At 38.4% G+C, this 18,412-nt stretch overlaps 1 protein-coding gene across 3 annotated transcripts in view; it reads left to right on the top strand.

Annotated features, from left to right (window-relative positions):
• Positions 1–18,412, top strand: part of ESR1 (estrogen receptor 1) — a 304,587-nt gene that overhangs the window by 178,488 nt on the left and 107,687 nt on the right. For all 3 annotated transcript variants that reach the window (XM_036317796.1, XM_036317794.1, XM_036317795.1), the window contains one exon: positions 5,026–5,361. In XM_036317796.1, coding sequence (XP_036173689.1) covers positions 5,026–5,361 — 336 coding nt within the window. The remainder of the gene's footprint in view (positions 1–5,025; positions 5,362–18,412) is intronic.

Below are 18,412 nucleotides of genomic sequence, written 5' to 3'. Positions count from 1 at the left end.
TGATTTGGACCTTGACTCTTGGCTTTTTGTTGCTGGGATAAGGCAGCGTGGTTGGACATGTAGCTAAAGGCATGGTAATCTGTGATCGATTTCCCCTCCCCGCCTAGACTTCTGGGAAAATTACAAAACACTGCACTCTTATAGGAAGTTGCTTTAGCTTCCACAAGGGACATTAAAAAACAAATAAACAGCAGAGCAACAAGTCAGAATAGAAACAATGCAGTCCCTTTTAAAATTAAATTTGAGACAAATATCATTAAAATCCTATAAATAAAAGCCTAATATGCTAAGTGTTTGACCGTTCATTCGACCGTTTAACCAGTTACTATGATGTGCACTGACCACCAGGGGGCAGATGCTCTGACCAATAGGTTAGCTTGCTGCTGGGGTCCAGCCCATCGGGACTGGGCGAGATGGGCCGGACATGCCCTGGAGCCCTTCCCGCTCCTGATCATGCACCGGTGGGGTCCCTCGGTCTGGCCTGCGCCCTCTCACAATCCAGGACCCCTCGAGGAATGTCCACAGGCTAGGCCGAGGGACCCCACCAGTGCATGAATCCGTGCACCAGGCCTCTAGTAAATTTTAAATTTCCAATGTGATTTGGCGAAGAGAGAGATTAATATGGTCCACGAACTTGCTTTGCAGAAGAATTAATCTAAAAACCAGTAACTTTTATGGGTCTTGTTTTCCTGAAAATAAAATACATGCTGACTTCAGAGAAGAATCATTATGTTATTTTGCAGTTGTGTTTTTCAAGTGCTTTTTGGTCAGACAGCATCAGCTCAACAGGGCAGATGGAGACTTGGGTTGTTGTGAACATGTGGGCACATGTTCTATGATGGAACATGCATGACCAGGCAGGGCTGACAGCATTTTAACTGAGTTTTCTTCAGTTGTGCTGCTGCAACTGTTCTCTTCCATCATTCCCCAGTGTCACAGCAAATGAGAACTTAGCTCTGGGGCCTGAGATGAAGGAGAGTCCTAACTGGGCTTGCATAACGTGATTGGCCACAATGGTGGGCCTTAGTATGACTGGAGTTGACTATTAGAAACTGTTTCTGGCCCAGTCAGTGTGGCTCAGTGTTGAGCATTGACCCATGAACCGTGAGGTTTCAGTTCAATTCCCAGGCAGGGCTCATGCCTGGTTTGCAGCCTTGATCCCCAGTGAGCGGGTGTGCAGGAGGCAGCCGGTCAATGATTCTCATTATTGATGTTTCTCTCTCATTATTGATCTCTCTCTCTCTCTCTCTCTCTCTCTCTCTCTCTCTCTCTCTCTCCCTCTCCATTCCTCTCTGAAATTAGTAAAAAAAATATATTTTAAAAAACTCACAAAAACCAAAAAACCCTGCTTCCTTATATTAAATTCTAACTACTTATTCCCCAATCCTAATACAAACACACATATATAAACATAGCCTTAACCACACCACCTCTGATATCCCCATAGGACACTAAGCATCTTCAGACCTTGCTAAACAACTCCTGCTGTAGGCTAAGAAAGTCTTGGAAGGATTTAGACAATACAGGATAAAATGGGTGTATAGTGGAGATTAATCAATTGGAAGTTAATTGGATTGGAAGGGAGATCAAAGGTAGGCAAGGAGACAAATTAGGGGCAGTTGCACTGATGCTGGCAAGAAGGATTAGGGTGAGAACTAGGGTGGTGGCGGGAATAGACATGTGAAGAAATCCTAGGTTGTGTTGATTTTTTGGGATTGAAAGAGGAAAGGAAAGAGCATTAAGTAAAATGAACTGGATAATTCATAGTCCTCTTGACCTGATACACTTGGAGACAATGAGAATATTAATAATAATCAATAGTGACATATTTCACCTATGTTCAAATTTCTTTTACTGTCCTTGGTGTGACCTTGGGCTTGGTAGTTATTCTAAACTTCTTTACTCGGCTAAGTGGGGGGACTATAACAGTTCCGGCCTTATAGGATTCACTAGTGTTTGAAGAGGTAACATTGGAACTGATGCCGGGAAATTCCTTGAAGCAAGTTTTATTAGTTCTTGTCTTTATCTAATTCTCAACTAATCAGGACTACTGTTTCCTTCAACAATGTTGAATTAAAGGCTTCTAGTGTATCACTTTGGTTTTTTAATACCCCGTGAATAATGTGGAATTATTGAGAAACAAAACAAAGGTTATTATGCAAATGTTTGAAATATTTAACATTACATTAAAGTAGTCTTGGGAACTGGAAAAATAACTACTGAAGTTGTACTAGCATTTTTGTAGAGGCACAGAGTATGAAGAAGAAAAAAAGAAAATTTAAAAAGTAGAATGTATTAGAAGCAAATCATCCAATGAATTCTATTAAGTAATGAATATTCAGATAGTATATTAATTTTTCTTGAGATACAATAGCCAAGCCAAAGAATTTAAAGAATTTTAAAAAAAAAGGAATGATGAGATGAACTCTAAAATTGTGTTTCAGAATACCTGGTTTGACGCAGTAAGACAGATCTTCTTATTTTAGGCTCAGAATATAATTGTTTAAGCAGTTGATATGTCTTCATCTCCTTTCTCCTTGCCAGGACTCAGTCCCTGGCATGACTCCCAAATTCCAGACAGATTGGGAATAATATAATAATAGTGGTATTAAATTATAATAATATAATAATTTTGGTGTTAAATTACAGAAAGCGCCCTGTGCATCACTTCTCTCCCTTTCATTCTCAGTCCAGTTGCCTGTGTTTATTAGTTTAATAAAATTCCCTTAAGCTGACACTTCCCAGTGGATTAGAACCATGCAGATTCACACCGATGCTCCTAAATAGAGGTTTATCCTCAGCTTCTCCAAATCCTTGCAGCAGTATGACAAGGATATTAGAGAAGGCTTAACTCAAGGGGATACGAGGAAAACTGGTGGCATTTCACACTTATGTTGGGCTTGCTGGATGACAGATGTTTTTTTTTCAATCTCTCATATGAAACCAGTGGGTGATCCTTGAATTATCATAAACTTAAAGTTTTAAAAGAAATTTGCTTTGACGCCAGTATTTACTCAGTGACACAACTTGAGAACTAATAATGTGTGTACACTAGCATATCCATTGCATAGCAGCTGTGTTGTGTTGCTGAATAGTTTACTCGACTCTTCTAGAAAATGACATTTTCATGTCCTGAGTGACAATACATCTTGTTTATACGGCATTATATCAGCCAAAAAATGCTGTTGGCTACAAATAAACGTCTTGACCGTCAAGAGCCTGCCTGTTTAATGTTTGCCTCATTTAAGCTAATTGTATTTTTTCCCCTTTGCTCTGGGAACTGGTAGTTTGGTGTTTTTTGTTTTTTTGTTGTTTTTTTCACTGATAGGTAAAGTGAGTTAGATAAAGGGGAGTGAGCTTAAGTAAAATACATATCAATTTGTGTCCCTGCTCTACAAATAATACTGGAAAATATCTGGTAGGGAGCAGAGAATGACTTTTTAATTTTATCTTTGAATTTTAATTATGCATGCCATTTTTATGTCCCAAGTCTTTATGTAACTAAGAAGGAAGACATAGGTTCTGATCAGCCACTCTCATTTAACCTGGGCTAAAATAGAAGGTGGGTCATCTTTCACCTTCTCCTCAATTCCAGTTCAATTTGCTTTGAATTACTACAAAATATTTGTGCAATGATGTCACTGGTGATGACACTGGTATGTTACTGCATCTGTTGGTATAATCACATGAGTTTTACCCTTCATTTTGTTCATGTGGTGTATCACAGTGACTGACTGTGTATGTTGTAACTTCCTTGTACTCCTGGGGTGAATCCACTTGATCATGATGTGTTATCTTTTTAATGTGTTGCTATATTCGATTTGTTAGTATTTTGTTCTGTATTCCTCAGAGATATTGGTCTGGGGTGTGTGTGTGTGTGTGTGTGTGTGTGTGTGTGTGTGTGTGTGTGGTTTCTGCCAGGTTTTGGTATCAGGGTTATGTTGGTTGACCTCATAAAATGTGTTAGGAATTAGTGCCTCTTCTTCATTTTTTTTGGAAGAATTTGAGAAAGGTTAGTATTAAGTCTTCTTTGAATGTTTGGTAGAATTCACTAGTGAAGCCAGCTGCTCTTGTACTTTTACTCTTTGGGAGGTTTTGGATAATTGTTTCAATTTTCTCACTGTTGATCTTTCTATTTAGATTTTCCAGTTCTTCATGTTTCAGTCTAGGAAGGTTATATATCTCTACGAACTTATCCATTTCTTCTAGGTTATTGAATTTGGGGGCCTATATTCTTGCATAGAATTCTTGTATGATCCTTTGTACATCTGTGTTGTCTGTGGTAACTTCTCCTCTTTCATCTCTGCTTTTGTTTGAGTCTTTTCTCTTATTCCCTTAGTGAGTCTAGCCAGAGGTTTATCAATTTTTACTAATCTTTTCAACTAGTCTTTGTTGCATTAATTTATTATTAAAGAATATTCATAGCAGAAGCAGTGTTTGACCCGAAACTATATTACAAGGATAACTAATTATAATTTTATTACATTTATTTTTGTTAATCTTCACTCCAGGATATTTTTCTATTGATTTTTAGGGAGAGTGGAAGAGAGAGGGAAAGACAGAGAGAAACATTGATGTGAGAAAAACACATCGGTTGCCTCCTGTAAGAGCCCCAACCGTGGCCCTAGGCCAGGAAGGAGCCTGCAACCAAGGTAGATGCCTTTGATTGGTAGCATTCACTAGTTTCCATTGTATAAATACTCCTACCATGGCAAATTTCAAGCTACTTATCTGACATCAAGCAGCTTACAAAACTCCTGAAAACTGAACACTGAAAACTGAAAACTGCTTGATGTCAGATAAGTAGCTTGAAATTTGCCATGGTAGGAGTATTTATACAATGGAAACTAGTGAATGCTACCAATCAAAGCCTTTAAAATTTTTTCTTGAACAGCTGGTTGTCAAACACTTACCAGCATATCTGTACCTCAAGGTATTTCTTCAAATAGAATTAAGGGTTCTTAGCATAGTACGAAAGTTTACATGATAAAAAGAATAAGCTGTTTTATATTTCTGTGTTCTCAGGGTTACGGAAAGACCGAAGAGGAGGGAGAATGTTGAAACACAGGCGCCAAAGGGACGATGGGGAGAGCAGGAATGACGCGGGGTCCTCTGGAGACATGAGAGCCGCCAGCCTTTGGCCGAGTCCTCTCTTGATTAAGCACACGAAGAAGAACAGCCCTGCCTTATCGCTGACAGCCGACCAGATGGTCAGTGCCTTGATGGAGGCTGAGCCCCCCGTCATCTATTCCGAGTACGATCCTAGCAGACCCTTCAGCGAAGCTTCGATGATGGGCTTGCTGACCAACCTCGCCGACAGGGAGCTGGTTCACATGATTAACTGGGCAAAGAGGGTGCCAGGTAAGAACACTGAGATGGACTTTTTATTTTTTGCAAGTCAATAACCACGCACTTATGAACCAGCTGCGATGTCATAGGAGAGAGCAGTAGCGGGAAACAATAGCTTGTTGTCTAATTGGTTTCAAGGTTACATCAGAATTTGTTAAGTTTTAGTGTCAGCACACTCTAATTCTCCTGGAAATTATGAAATAATGTTTTAAAAATATAGACGGTTAGAGGACTTAACCTGACATTATATTTAACCCATGTTAAAATTCACCAAAAAATGTGGAGTGGACACATAATAAATGCAGTTAATATTATATGTTCACAGTGTCAAAATGTTTAACATTAAATGATCTATGAATATACGTTTTTAGTATTGAGGACTTTTGTTCAGGAGACCTCAATTATTAATAAATAATTTTACCTAAATTTTTTTCTTAAGATCTTTGTGGACTAAAGAGAGAATAACAGGTGTCTTTACTGAATGCCCATCATTTACTCGACTCTCTATTCTTAATATTTTAGGGGAAAGGTAACACAATAGACCGATTAGGTTCTCACCCTGCTCCTGGGAGGAGCCTGCAGGAAGATGCAGTGGCTGAGTGACATTGGTCCTTCAGCTGACTGCCTCAGAGCTGGTGTTGCTCTGAACCTTGACCGCTGCTCTTGTTCAGGGAGAAGAACTCTAGTTATTAAGGAAACATGACTAGACATTCTCCATGGCCCAGCATATCCATTCAGGAGCTAACGTAGATGAGTCAAGGCAAGAGGAAGTTAAATCTTTTTCCTGGGCAGATAGGTCAAATCAGTAATGGATTTAGACAGATTGTCTCATTTGGTTTCTTTGAATTGATGAAATCAATTATTACCTCTGAAGCATGGGATGCTTTTGATTAAACTAAATAAATGTGGAGTTCTGTACTGCGTTTTAGAGTTCACTGATCTGATATAGGCCAAGTGAACAGACATCTGGCCTTAGAGAGTATTTTATGTATTTGCATATATTAACATATTAACATGTGGTTCTTTGAGTAAGCAGCCAGCAATGTTGTAATCCAAACTTGATAGAGGGCACCCATGTAGGTGGTAGAGTCTGGACTATATAGAAGTGTGGGGATTAACAGGCATATTTTGATATCTAGGGTCAGTCCTAATGGCGAATAAAAACTCTCAGCCGCCTTTGAATTAAGAGTTTTATTGAGGCCTAGCCAGTTTGGCTCAGTGGATAGAGCATTGGCCTGCTGACTGAAGGGTCCTGGGTTCGATTCTGATCAAGGGCATGAACCTCGGTTGCATGCTCCTGGCCCTGGTGGGGGGCTTGCTGGAGGCAATCAATTGATGTGTCTCTCTCACATTGGTGTTTCTCTATGTCTTTCCCTTTCCTCCCCACTCTCTCTAGAATCAATGGAAAAAATATCCTCAGGTGAGGATTAAAAAAAAGAATTTTATTGAGCACCTACTTACTTTAGCATTCTCATGTGAAGCAGATCTATAATAAGCAAATATTGGAATCTAAATATAATGTGGTTATAGATTTTATCTTAATATTTGTTCTTGCCTTTTTATATACTTTGGGAAAAGAAAAAATTAAGGAATAATAATAATGGCCATATCCATGAGATCCAACTTTTGTTGCTATTAAACTTTATTGTACGATAGGTATATATTTTCCCTCATGAACTCTTAGCAGTATTAGTTCCAGAGCACTGCTGAACTCAAATACACATGTTAATAGTTATCAGTTGATTTCCATCATGACATTTTTATAATTATAAAAATTTGAAAGGTATTTGGAACAACTGAAATTAAATTCAAACACATTACTAGTGGATAAAGAATTCATGACAATAATCTTCTGAATTTAAAAATTAAATGGAGACAGAAATAAAGGGGAGGAAAATATTATGTCCATGCTTAGCAATCTCATTGTTAAACCCAGAACAAAGCAAATTTATAGTAATGAGATGTGTGGCAAAACCACTCTATAACTTAATTATATTAGCTTAAAAGACTGGAATAATTTTAAAAACCTTAGACCAAACTATATCTTGTTATTTAATGGTTTAAAAAGTTATGAAAGGAAAAAGAAGTTATATGAATAAGTGTATATGTGTGCATGTGTACTATAAGATTACAGCTGTTGTAAATCAAAGCCTATTTGCCTGACCAAGCAGAATAAAAATAGTCATTAATTTTAAAAGGATGAAAAATGAGAAAAAAATGTATTCTGAAAAAAATTGAAGATGATTGTCAAGCTTTTTAGAAAAGTTGAAAATGCACATTTTGAAAAGCTTATATTCAGATACCATCTGTCATTTAAAAAATAGCTCACATTGGAACTCTAATATAGACAATATTACATTTATATCATAATAGTTTGAGAATAATAATAGTAATTTCAAAAAGAAGGAATAGAAAATATCATTAGTAAAAAGAGTAGTAAGAAAGTGAATTCTAGAAGAACCTGGAATTAGCCATATGATATAAAAACCTGCAAAAGACATTTGGATAATCCTCAGAATGTCTATCAATATGACAGAAATTGTGAATTAACTTTGTTCTGGAAAAATTCAGCTATATTCGAGTAAAACTGACAAAATTGTGAGATATTGAGAGTGTAACTCCTCCCATTTGAAATCCTTGAAAAAGGATTCCCCCTTCTAGGTAATTAACCCATTTATTCTTTTGTGTGTGTGTGAGAACAGTTAAGTTCTACTCTTCTGGTAAATTTCAATGATATTCTACAGGGTTATCACCTATATTCATGATGTTTTGCATTAGATCCTCAGCCTGCTTTCATCTTACAGCTGAAAGTTTGTACTCTTTTACCAATCGCCCTCTATTTGCCCCATCCCTGAATCCCTGGAACCATGTTTCTACATTCTGTTTCTTTAAGTTGGGCTTTTTAAAAAAGATTTTACATGTAAGTGATACCATGCAGTATTTATCTTTCTCTGGATTATGTCACTACATATAATGCCCTCAAGGCCCATCTATGTTGTCACAAATGGGAGTATTTCCTTCTTTTTCATGGCTGAATAATATTCCACTGGATGCGTGTGTGTGTGTGTGTGTGTGTGTGTGTGTGTGCGCGCGCGTGTGTGTGTGTGTGTGTGTGTGTATATACCATATCTTCCTTATCCACTCACTCATTGATGGACACTGTTTGTTTCCATGTCTTGGATATTGTGAATATGCTGCAACGAACATGGGAATGCAGATATCTTTTTGGTATCTCATTTTCATTTCCTTTGGATATATACCCATAAGTGGGATTTCTGAGTAACATGGTAATTCTATTTTTAATTTTTGAGGAACCTCTATACTCTTTTCTGTAGTGGCATCAGGTTACATTCCTACCAACAGTGTACAAGGTTACCTTTTCCCAAATCCTCACCAACACTGGTTATCTCTTGTCTTTTTGATAATATGCATTTTGTCTATTCTGTTTCCTTACCAACATTTTGTAGAAGGTTCCCTGTGTGCTACAGAAGATTGTATATTCCGCTGCTGTTGGATGGAATGTTTTATATATGCCTTTTAGTTACATCTGCTCCACTTTTATAAGTGGTTTCCCCATCACAATTACAACAGTAGAGTATTCTGAATTTAACGATACATTTACCTTTACCAGTGAGCTTTATATTTTCATGTTTTCCTGTTACTAATTAGCATTCTTTCTTTTCAGCTTAAAAAACTCACTTTAGCATTTCTTGTAAGGCTGGCCTTGTTATCCATTCCTTCAGCATCGTTTTCCTGGGAAACTTTTTATCCTCCTTCAATTCTGAAGGATACTTTTGCAGGTAGGGTATTCTTGATTGCCTTATTTTTTTCTTTCAGTGCTTTGAATATATTATTCCACTCCCTTCCGGCCTGCAGTTTCTAATGAAGAATCTGCTAGTAATTTTAGCAACAAGTTGCTTTTCTCTTGATGCTTTTAAGATGATGTCCTTGTTTTTAACTTTTGACAATTTAATTATAATGAGTCTCAATGCAGGTCACTTTGGATTCATCTTTTTTGGAACTCTTTGGGCCCCTTGGATCTGGATGTGTTTCCTTTCCTAGGTTTCAAAGTTTTCACTCATTTTTCTTTGAATAGGCTTATCTCTCTTCTCCTTCTGGGACTCTGTAATATAAATATTTGTTTGTTTGATGGTGTCTCATAAATCCCTTAAGCTCTTTTCACTTCTATTCTTCTTCTTTTTTTTGTTCCTCTGATTTGGATGAATTCCACTACTCTGTCTTTGAGTTTACTGATCCTTTTTTTCTATTTGATCTAGTCTGATATTGAACACTTCTATTCAACTTTTTCAGTTTACTAATTGTAATCTTCAGCTCTTGATGTGTTTGATATGCTCTCAATAGCTCTTTAGTGAAATTTTCACTTTGTTCATTCATTGTTCTCTTGACTTTGGTGAACATATTTATAACCATTATTTTGAACTCTTTGTCATGTAAATCACTTTTGGAGTTTTGCCTTGTTCTTTTGTTTGGAACATATGTCTTTGTTTCTTCATCTTTGACTCTCTGTGTTGGTTTGGTTTCTGCATATTAGATAAAAGAGCCACTGCTAGTCTTGATGAAGTCTTCTCATGTAAGAAGTAAACCTAATCAGTCCACTTGGCCCGAGCTCTTAGTTATCTTTCAAATCTTTGTGATTGTGCAAGTTGCCTTCTTTGCTTTTCATAGCTCCTAGTAGTTGAGGGTGTGCAAAATACATAATCTATCCATTAATGGGGACTTAGTTTTCAAAGAGTTAGAGTCTTACATTGTAATTTATTATTAAAATATACATGGTGAAACTCATCAATAAATCAGCATCATTTAGGTGAATGTCAAAAGAGTAAGAATACATAACAAAAGTTGTTATATTTTTAATTTCTGCATCACACTCAATTGTATCATTAACTGGCTGGTTGTTAGTTTCAGTGGCAATGAAAGTACATTTGATTTTTTTTTTTTATCTCTCAGAAGGTTAAATTGTCACAAAAACATTACTTTGACTTATGAAAATTTATGTCTTTCCCCAAAATCACCATATTTGTACATACCTCAAAGTCAATTTCATACTTCAAGTTTGTGTTCAAGGTCTATATATTTTAGTACATATTTCGATAAACATCTAGCCCGGGCTCTATATTGCCTTTTAAAAACAGAGAAGTAGGAGTTTGATAGTCTCATTGGCACTGGGTACAGATCCGGAAGGGTATGCTGCAGCCGCTGGCCTAGGACGAGGGAGAAATGGCAAATGACAGTTGAGCTCATTGCCATGGGAAGCATGCTACTTGAACCACTTCCTCATCTTTTAGTGGCAAATGAGATGGTCTTTCTCCCCTTCCCTTCTCCTGCCTATGTCCCTAGAGCTCCTTTCTTTACCCCGACTCCCCACTATGCTACTTTGGTTTCCTTCCTTGTTCAGTTTTGGCCCCAGGAGGAGAGGATCCCTTTTGGCTGGACGTGCCTCCTCCTATGCTCGAGTTCAGGTTGCTCAGAAGCTTCTTGCATTGTCTCTGAGGATGCAAATTTGTCTTCCCCATTCCTGGGCTCCAGGCTTCTTCTGCTCCCATGTTCCCCAGGAATGCAGTGGTTAGCTTCCTGACTCTAATACTCATCCCCATTATTCAAATTAGCAGTGAGCCAAGCATAGGAAGTGCTTGTTGCATGAATGAATGAATGAATGAATGAATGAATGAATGAAGGGTGACTTTTGAAACTTCTGATGTTAAGAAATCTCTGAGCCCTGTTAGAACTCAGTTTTTCCATACAGAAAAAGTAATCTTCAAGGCTGCAGTGTTACCCTCTTTTACCTCTCTTTTTACCTACCTGCTGTTCTGACCTCTCCAGCAGTTGTCCTAGGGAGGCTCTTTCCAACCTTTCTTTTGTGAGGAGCAGAGCAATATCCAGAGGCATGTATGGAACTTGAGTTCTGAGGACTTTAAAAGGTTTTAGCTGCCTTGCAGCAAGTTAGTTTCACTTAGCAAGTGGAATTTAAAACTTAGAATGGGTAGGGACAAGGGGCCAGAGAGAGGGCACAACTCCTCAATGTGGGAATTGGGAGCGTCTTCAAGGGACACGTTCTATTCTGGGAGGTTCCTGCAGATTTCAGGGACTTGGCAAGCCTACCCAGTACTCTGACTCCCAACCTGTAATGAGCCCGGCGAACCCTGCTCTCAGGCTGTTGTGGTGTCCCAGCCTGTTTCAGTGCGGTACGGTGATGAAAGAGAATGTGACCTGAGAGCACGGGGGGCATCCCGAAGAGATGACAGATGCATATGTTTAAGGGTCAGATTTGCAGTTTAGATTTTGCCTCTGTTTTATAATAAGAGCCTCAAGACTGGGGTAGAGTTACCCTACATCACTGGTGGCAAGCCCTCTGAGCTGGCAACGCAGAGTGTCTTTGGGGTGTTCCATTTCCAAGTCACCGCTGCCTGGCTTTTACTGCTCCTGGGGAAGCTCTGGTTGGAACCCAAGGAATGAGATACATCCTTGATTTTTCTTTCCCACAGAACTTTGAAGCCCTATAGATGCTTCTTGGCCTGAAGGCTACTAATTCTTCTCTAATCTTGAGGGTATTTGAGAAAAATGCCCCACCTAAGATTCTTTGCCCCGCTCCCCCCCTCTCTGGGGTCTGTTTCAGTGAGTCCGGGTTCGGACCCCAGAATCTGCCTGTTTAGCATGAGTCAGTGGACAATGTGTGGTGCTGGGTGTCCCCAGGACAACCCGTGGGGAACATTGGCCTGTGGCTCTGCTACTTTCATGGGGAATTTGGCATGGAGAATGCCAGTGATTTTGTAGCTATGTATGTGTTAAACAGACATATTACTATTGAAGTGTGTTGAAGTGGGTTGAATTGTGAGCCCCTCCCCCCCCGCCAAATGTGTTGGAATCCTAACCCTAGTACTTCAGAATGTGTTCTTATTTGGACATAAGGTCTTTATAGGGGTAAGCAGGTTCAAATGAGGTCATTAAGGTGGAACCTAATACTTATAAAAAGGGGCGATTTGGACACAAAGAAACACACCCAGAGGGAAGACGATGTGATGACTCAGGGAGAAGATGGCCATGGGATGGAGTGACCTATCTCTAAGCCAAAGATAAGGATTGCTTTCGAACACCAGGAGCTGGAGGAGAGAAGGAAGGTGCCTCCCTAGAGCCTTCAGAGAGAGCATGGGTCTGCGGCACCTTGATCTCAGACTCTGGCCTCCAGAACTGAGAGAGAACACATTTCTGTTGTGTTAAAGCACCCAGTGTTTGCACTTTGTATGACAGCCCTAGGAAATGAATACAAATTATACCCCAAATAAAAAGTGTTGTAATTTCGAGGCAAAAGAAATCAGGAGCTTTTGATTTAAAGAGGAATGTTTGGCTTACCTAGCACAGGCTTGGCTAATCATTTACTCCTGGATATTCTCTCCTTTGCCCGCCCAAGTGGTTCACTGAACTTCTGGCCTTGACGTTGATTTAGAACTTCAGCAAGTTCCACACATCTACCTGGCAATACCTTATAAAAAAAATTTAACTCACCGAGGGGTGTTTTCATCTGGCATTTTAATTGATTCCTCTTTTTCATTTATATCTTTGATCCGTTTGAATTCATCTTGCTGTACAGCAGGGGGTGTGGCTCCAATGCTGTTCATGTACAGATGGCTGCACAGCTGTTTTAACTCTTTTCACTGAGCAGCGTCCTACAGAAGTGTTGTTAAGACTTTGTGTACAGCCAACCTTCTGAGTTTGCTACCTAGTGAGAGCTTTTATATAGAATGATAGGTATGACCCATTGATTATGTTTGATTATTCTTCCCAATTCTGAAATAAAAAAGAAAATTAGTAATTTATTCTCAAGTTATAAAATTTGCCTGATATATATTAATGAATATATAATGTGATTAGCCTGTTCTCTGTGTGTGTGTATGTGTGTGTGTGTGTGTGTATGTGTATGTGTGTATCAAGTCTCATGTACTTTTGCTTCTTATTTCTAAGATTTAAAATGTTAGTGCTAATAAGAGTGATTTACCATTCAACATTAATGGGACAAAAAATTTCCTCCCAGGACAAAAAATGGAAATATCAGGCTTCCCTTCTCTCTTTTCCTAAAATTGAATGGTACTGCCTTTGATTCAGCTATTTTGAGTTCTTGTTTTCTCAAATTATGTGCTTGCTGTTCCCTAATATGCAAAAAACCCCCCAAACTTTTACACTTTTCCCCCTCCAATACTTGTTGATTGTCTTGTCAGAAAATAACATTTAAAAAAATCTTTAGTATATAGGTGATTGTGAAAACTGGAACAATGGTTATTATTAACCTAGTTAACCAATTTCCGATTTGTCTTGATTGTTTTTAATAATTGGAACTTAAAGATCTACCCGAGAAGCCACATTTGTTAAAAGGATGTATATTCTGGAAATGGAGAGTAGTGATGGTTGAACAACAATATAAATATATTTATTGCTATTGAATTGTACATTTAAACATGGTTAAAAGGGTAATTCTATGTTATGTATATTTTACCATAATAAAAGAATGAGTACAATATCTTATGTAAGAAATATGAAAAGGAACTAGGCAACACATGGCAAAAAAAAAGTAATAGATAAGATGACTAAATTCAGAGGCCTTTTCTCTTATCCAAAACTTTAAATTTGATTTTTAGATAGGAATATAAATGTAAACATATTGCAAGAAGATGAAGTGGGGTGGAATAATGAAATAGTAATAGGTTATACCTTGGGCTCTTATAATCCTTGTTATTAAGAGTACAAAGAGTTTGATTATTTAACAGTTATTTAATGAGTTCTTCCTACATGTGAAGTACTGTTCCATGTGTGGGAATATACTGAGGAACAAAACTGGCAGAATCCCTGCCTTCAAGGAACTTCCATTGTACTACCTTAGTTATCACGAGAAAAGAGGGAGAGCAGTTATGGTTTACCCATTTGACAAGCAGTAAGCTAACTATGTCAGACTCTGCTGTGAGCATTTTACCTCTATTGATTCAGCTGAGTGCCTTTTTGTCCTGTTTTGTGGATGAGTAAATGGAGACAGAGAGAAGTTAATAGTAGAATAGTTTAGTATCAGGGAAATGTTCAATTCCAGAACACTTTCCTGTAGGAAGCTCTTAAAATAAGCTAAAGAAGTGATTGCACATTTTTTAAAGAGTTGTGCTATTTTATCATTGAGTTTTTATTTTTATTTATTTATTTATTTTAATTTTTTTTAATATATATTTTATTGATTTTTTACAGTATGTGTGTGTAGTTAGAGAGTTAGAAATATTGATGAGAGAGAAACATCAATCAGCTGCCTCCTGCACATCTCCTACTGGGGATGTGCCCGCAACCCAGGTACATGCCCTTGACCGGAATCGAACCTGGGATCTTTCAGTCCGCAGGCCGACGCTCTATCCACTGAGCCAAACCGGTTTTGGCTATCATTGAGTTTTTAATAAAACCTCTCCTCTCCCTCTGCTGCCATATGACATAGATATCAAGAAGGTCTGTATATTAGAATGATTTAAGAACATGACCTGTCTTTGGACAACCTTGGCCGTAGTAAGCATTCAATAAATATTGGCTAATATTATTTGTTTTGTATTTGGTTTAATACATTTTTAGTTTGAAGTTATTGACATAATTAACTTGAGTCTTACTTTTAAGACCATTATGTAACCTGGCATTTTGCAAAATTAGGCTAAAAATCACTTTTTAAAATGCACATTCAGCACATGTGTTTCTCTTTATTTGTGTTATGTGATCTGTCTTTATGCTTTTATGCCTTTTTTCTCAAATAATCTTATTGCCACTAACCAAAACTAATTGAAATTTGTTTGCTGGAAGCTTTTTGATTAATGCTTCGATTTCTTCCATAGTTATTGGCCTTCAAAACTAATTGAAATTTGATTGTTGTTTCTTTGCTTTTGTTTTTATATGTTATTACAATTAAGAAAAATCATTTCTGATTTTATATCAGAATATGAACTCTGGTCAATTTTTCTAAGTAAATAAAAACTTGAGATTTTGGCCACATTTAAATGTTTTGAGCTATTCTGTAAGCTTAAAGTATTTATACATCAAATATTTTAATGAAATAGGAAAGAGTATAAGAAATAGTATCTGGCCCTAGCAGGTTTGGCTCAGTGGATAGAGTGCTGGCCCACAGACTGAAGGATCCCGGGTGTGATTCTGGTCAAGGGCACGTACCTTGGTTGCAGGCTTGATCCTCAGCCAGGTGCGTGCAGGAGGCAACCAATTGATGTGTCTCTCTCACACCGATTTCTCTCTCTCTCTCTCTCTCTCTCTCTCTCTCTCTCTCTCTCTCTCTCTCTCCCCCCTCCCACTCTCTCTAAAATCAAAGGAAAAATATCCTCTGGTGAGGATTAACAAAAAAGAAAGAAAGAAATAGTATCTATTGTGAAAAAATCCGATTATGAATATAACTATTTTAGGACTAGCATCAACTACATATAACCACAAACCCCCAAATAGTGGTTTAAACAAGGCAAAGCTTATTTTTCTCTCACATAAAATAAATTTGTATAACAGTAGAGCAGCTCTACAGTCAAAATGACCTGAACTCCTGACTTCCTGTCCCCTATCCTAGCCCAAGGTTTCCATTCTCAAGGTCAACTCCTGGTCCAGTGTGGCTCCAGGAGCTTCAGTAGTTGAAGCTGCACTACAGGCCACAGGGAAGTGGAAGAAGGGAAAGTCAGTAGAGACACCCTTTGCTGATGCAGCAGCTTCTTGTAAAGATCCTTACTCAGCACTTTCTCTTATATCTCCAAGGTCAGAACTAGCTCCATCTGGCTGCAAGGGACGCTGGGAAATAAAGTCTATAATCTTTGTACTTTCTACCTAATATAGAATCTGAGTTCTATTAATAATAATAACAGTTGAATAGAAATTTGGTGGACAAATAAGAGTCTCTACTACAATAGTAAGCTTCAAATCATAATTTGAGAATTGGATACCCTCTTGAATGAATATTCTGACTTAACGAATGCCAACATATATCATAAAAAGATCATCATTTTAAAAAAGAATCAGAACCCCAGAAAACAAAACTCAATCAAAATCCATATTGGGGAAAAAGGCACTATTTATTAAGTGTTCAAATTTGCTGCAAGGTATGTGTGTATGTGAGTGAGTGTGTGTGTGTGTGTGTGTGTGTGTGTGTGTGAGAGAGAGAGAGAGAGAGAGAGAGAGAGAGAGAGAGAGAGAGAGTATGTGTGTGTAGTTAGAGAATTTCCATGTTCTGTAGGGGATGCTCCTTTAGCAAGAAGAGTGGAATGGGGTGGAGCAGAGAGTGAGCAGGGCTGTGGGCCCAGACTGGTGTCTCTCACGAGCTCCAGAATCATTCATCTAAGTAAGTCAATGTAACCCCCCGCCCCCCCCCAATGTCTAAACTGGTCATCTTGGGACTGAAATGTTCAGCAGGAAATGCCCCCTCTTCAACCCTTGCCCTCTTGGGTGTAGAGCTTGGCTTGTTGCTTCCATCTTTGTTTGAATCGCTCCATTAATCAACCTTAGTGAAAGATCACTTAATCATCTGTGAAAGCATAAACTCTTAATTGTTAGGAATCACTGGTGCGGCACACACCTTTTCCCACCCACCAATGAAGTCAAATGCTGATTTCTCATGAGTTTTCCTTTTTGTAAAAAATGTTTCTTAGGCTAAATAATCATAGCCTCTTTTCTAGTCTCTACCCTCTCTCCTGAGCTTATCTTTTCTCAGACGGTTCCCCATGGCAGTGCTGTGCTGTGGGTGGTTCCTGTTTAGTGACCAGCTTTTGAGGGACTTGCCACCCTCCGCGCTAGCAAAGTTGGGCTGGGGTATTCCTGGAACATGGGTGGTGAGTCTTGGCACAATATCACAATGTGTCTCAACATTTTTTTTATTACTGCCTCCCATTAGAAAATTTTAATTTAATTCAATTTGGTAAGAATAATTAAATACTAAGGATAAGATTTCATCTGGTAGCTTGAACTTTGGAAGACCACAAACCATGAAATATATAAGCTTTTTTGATCCTCCAGAACTAAGTTTTGCCCCCAAGAGATAATGATTGCCCCTGATTAGGATACTTGCATTAATATAAGCTGTTCACTACTTCATATGAGCACAAAACATTGAAGTATATGCCCTACACATGTATGAACTATGTTTTCAAATGTTTGAAAATCCACGAAGCCAGCAGACTTTAAGTTCTTTGGGGCAGACATTTTAATCAGTATGTTTACTGTTGTATCCCCAGTGACTAGAACAGTACCTGGAACATCATCGCTCTGACATCATAGCCATTGCCTGTGTGGTACTTGATCCCTCTGAGCCATTGTGGGTTTCTGAGGGGCAATTGCCTTGGTTCTCACTAATTCTCTTTTCTGCCCTCAACCCCTTGTGTTATCCTCAAAAAGATGAAACTATGTTGGAAGCTGAATTTTAGTCACTTCTACAAGACATAAAAGAAACATGATTTCCTTTTAGAAGTTCCCCCCTCTGATTATAGCACTCTCCACGTTTCCTTTACAGCAGTGGTTCTCAACCTTGGCTGCACATTAGAATCACCTGGGAATCTTTTTAAAATCCTGATTTCTGGGCCAAGGCTGAGAACCACTGCTTTAGACACACCTCTCTCTGGAGCAGGCTGCGCAGCTACCACTTCCTGCTGGAGGAGTTCTCTTAGGACTGGTCCCACAGCAGAGGCACTGGCCACAGGGTTTCCCAATCCTTTTGGTTTCTGTTTTCAGGTTAAAAAATGCTGTAAGTTCCAAGTATAGTATTATGTGCCCAAAGTGCCTCTACCTGATGATGCTTTTCATCCTCAGAGTAAACTTTAAGTTTTAAATGCTTGCTTTCCTACATTGAATCTTACAGTAAAGTGAAGAAACTTCCATTAAAAAAAACCACCCCACAAATGTCAAAAGTATGCTTTCCAATGAAAGTTGTCCTTCAGCTCTACTTGAGCGACTCTATTCCTGTGTTAATAATGCTGCTTTTCTCAAAATATTGCTGAAGACATTCTGAAATGTCTCTCAGCTCCAGCTTGGGAGCCTCACACATCCTTATGTTGCC

This window comes from Myotis myotis, unplaced genomic scaffold (assembly GCF_014108235.1).
Source record: "Myotis myotis isolate mMyoMyo1 unplaced genomic scaffold, mMyoMyo1.p scaffold_m19_p_7, whole genome shotgun sequence".
In the NCBI taxonomy this organism is placed as follows: domain Eukaryota; kingdom Metazoa; phylum Chordata; class Mammalia; order Chiroptera; family Vespertilionidae; genus Myotis; species Myotis myotis.
This window is presented reverse-complemented; position numbering and strand designations above follow the sequence as displayed.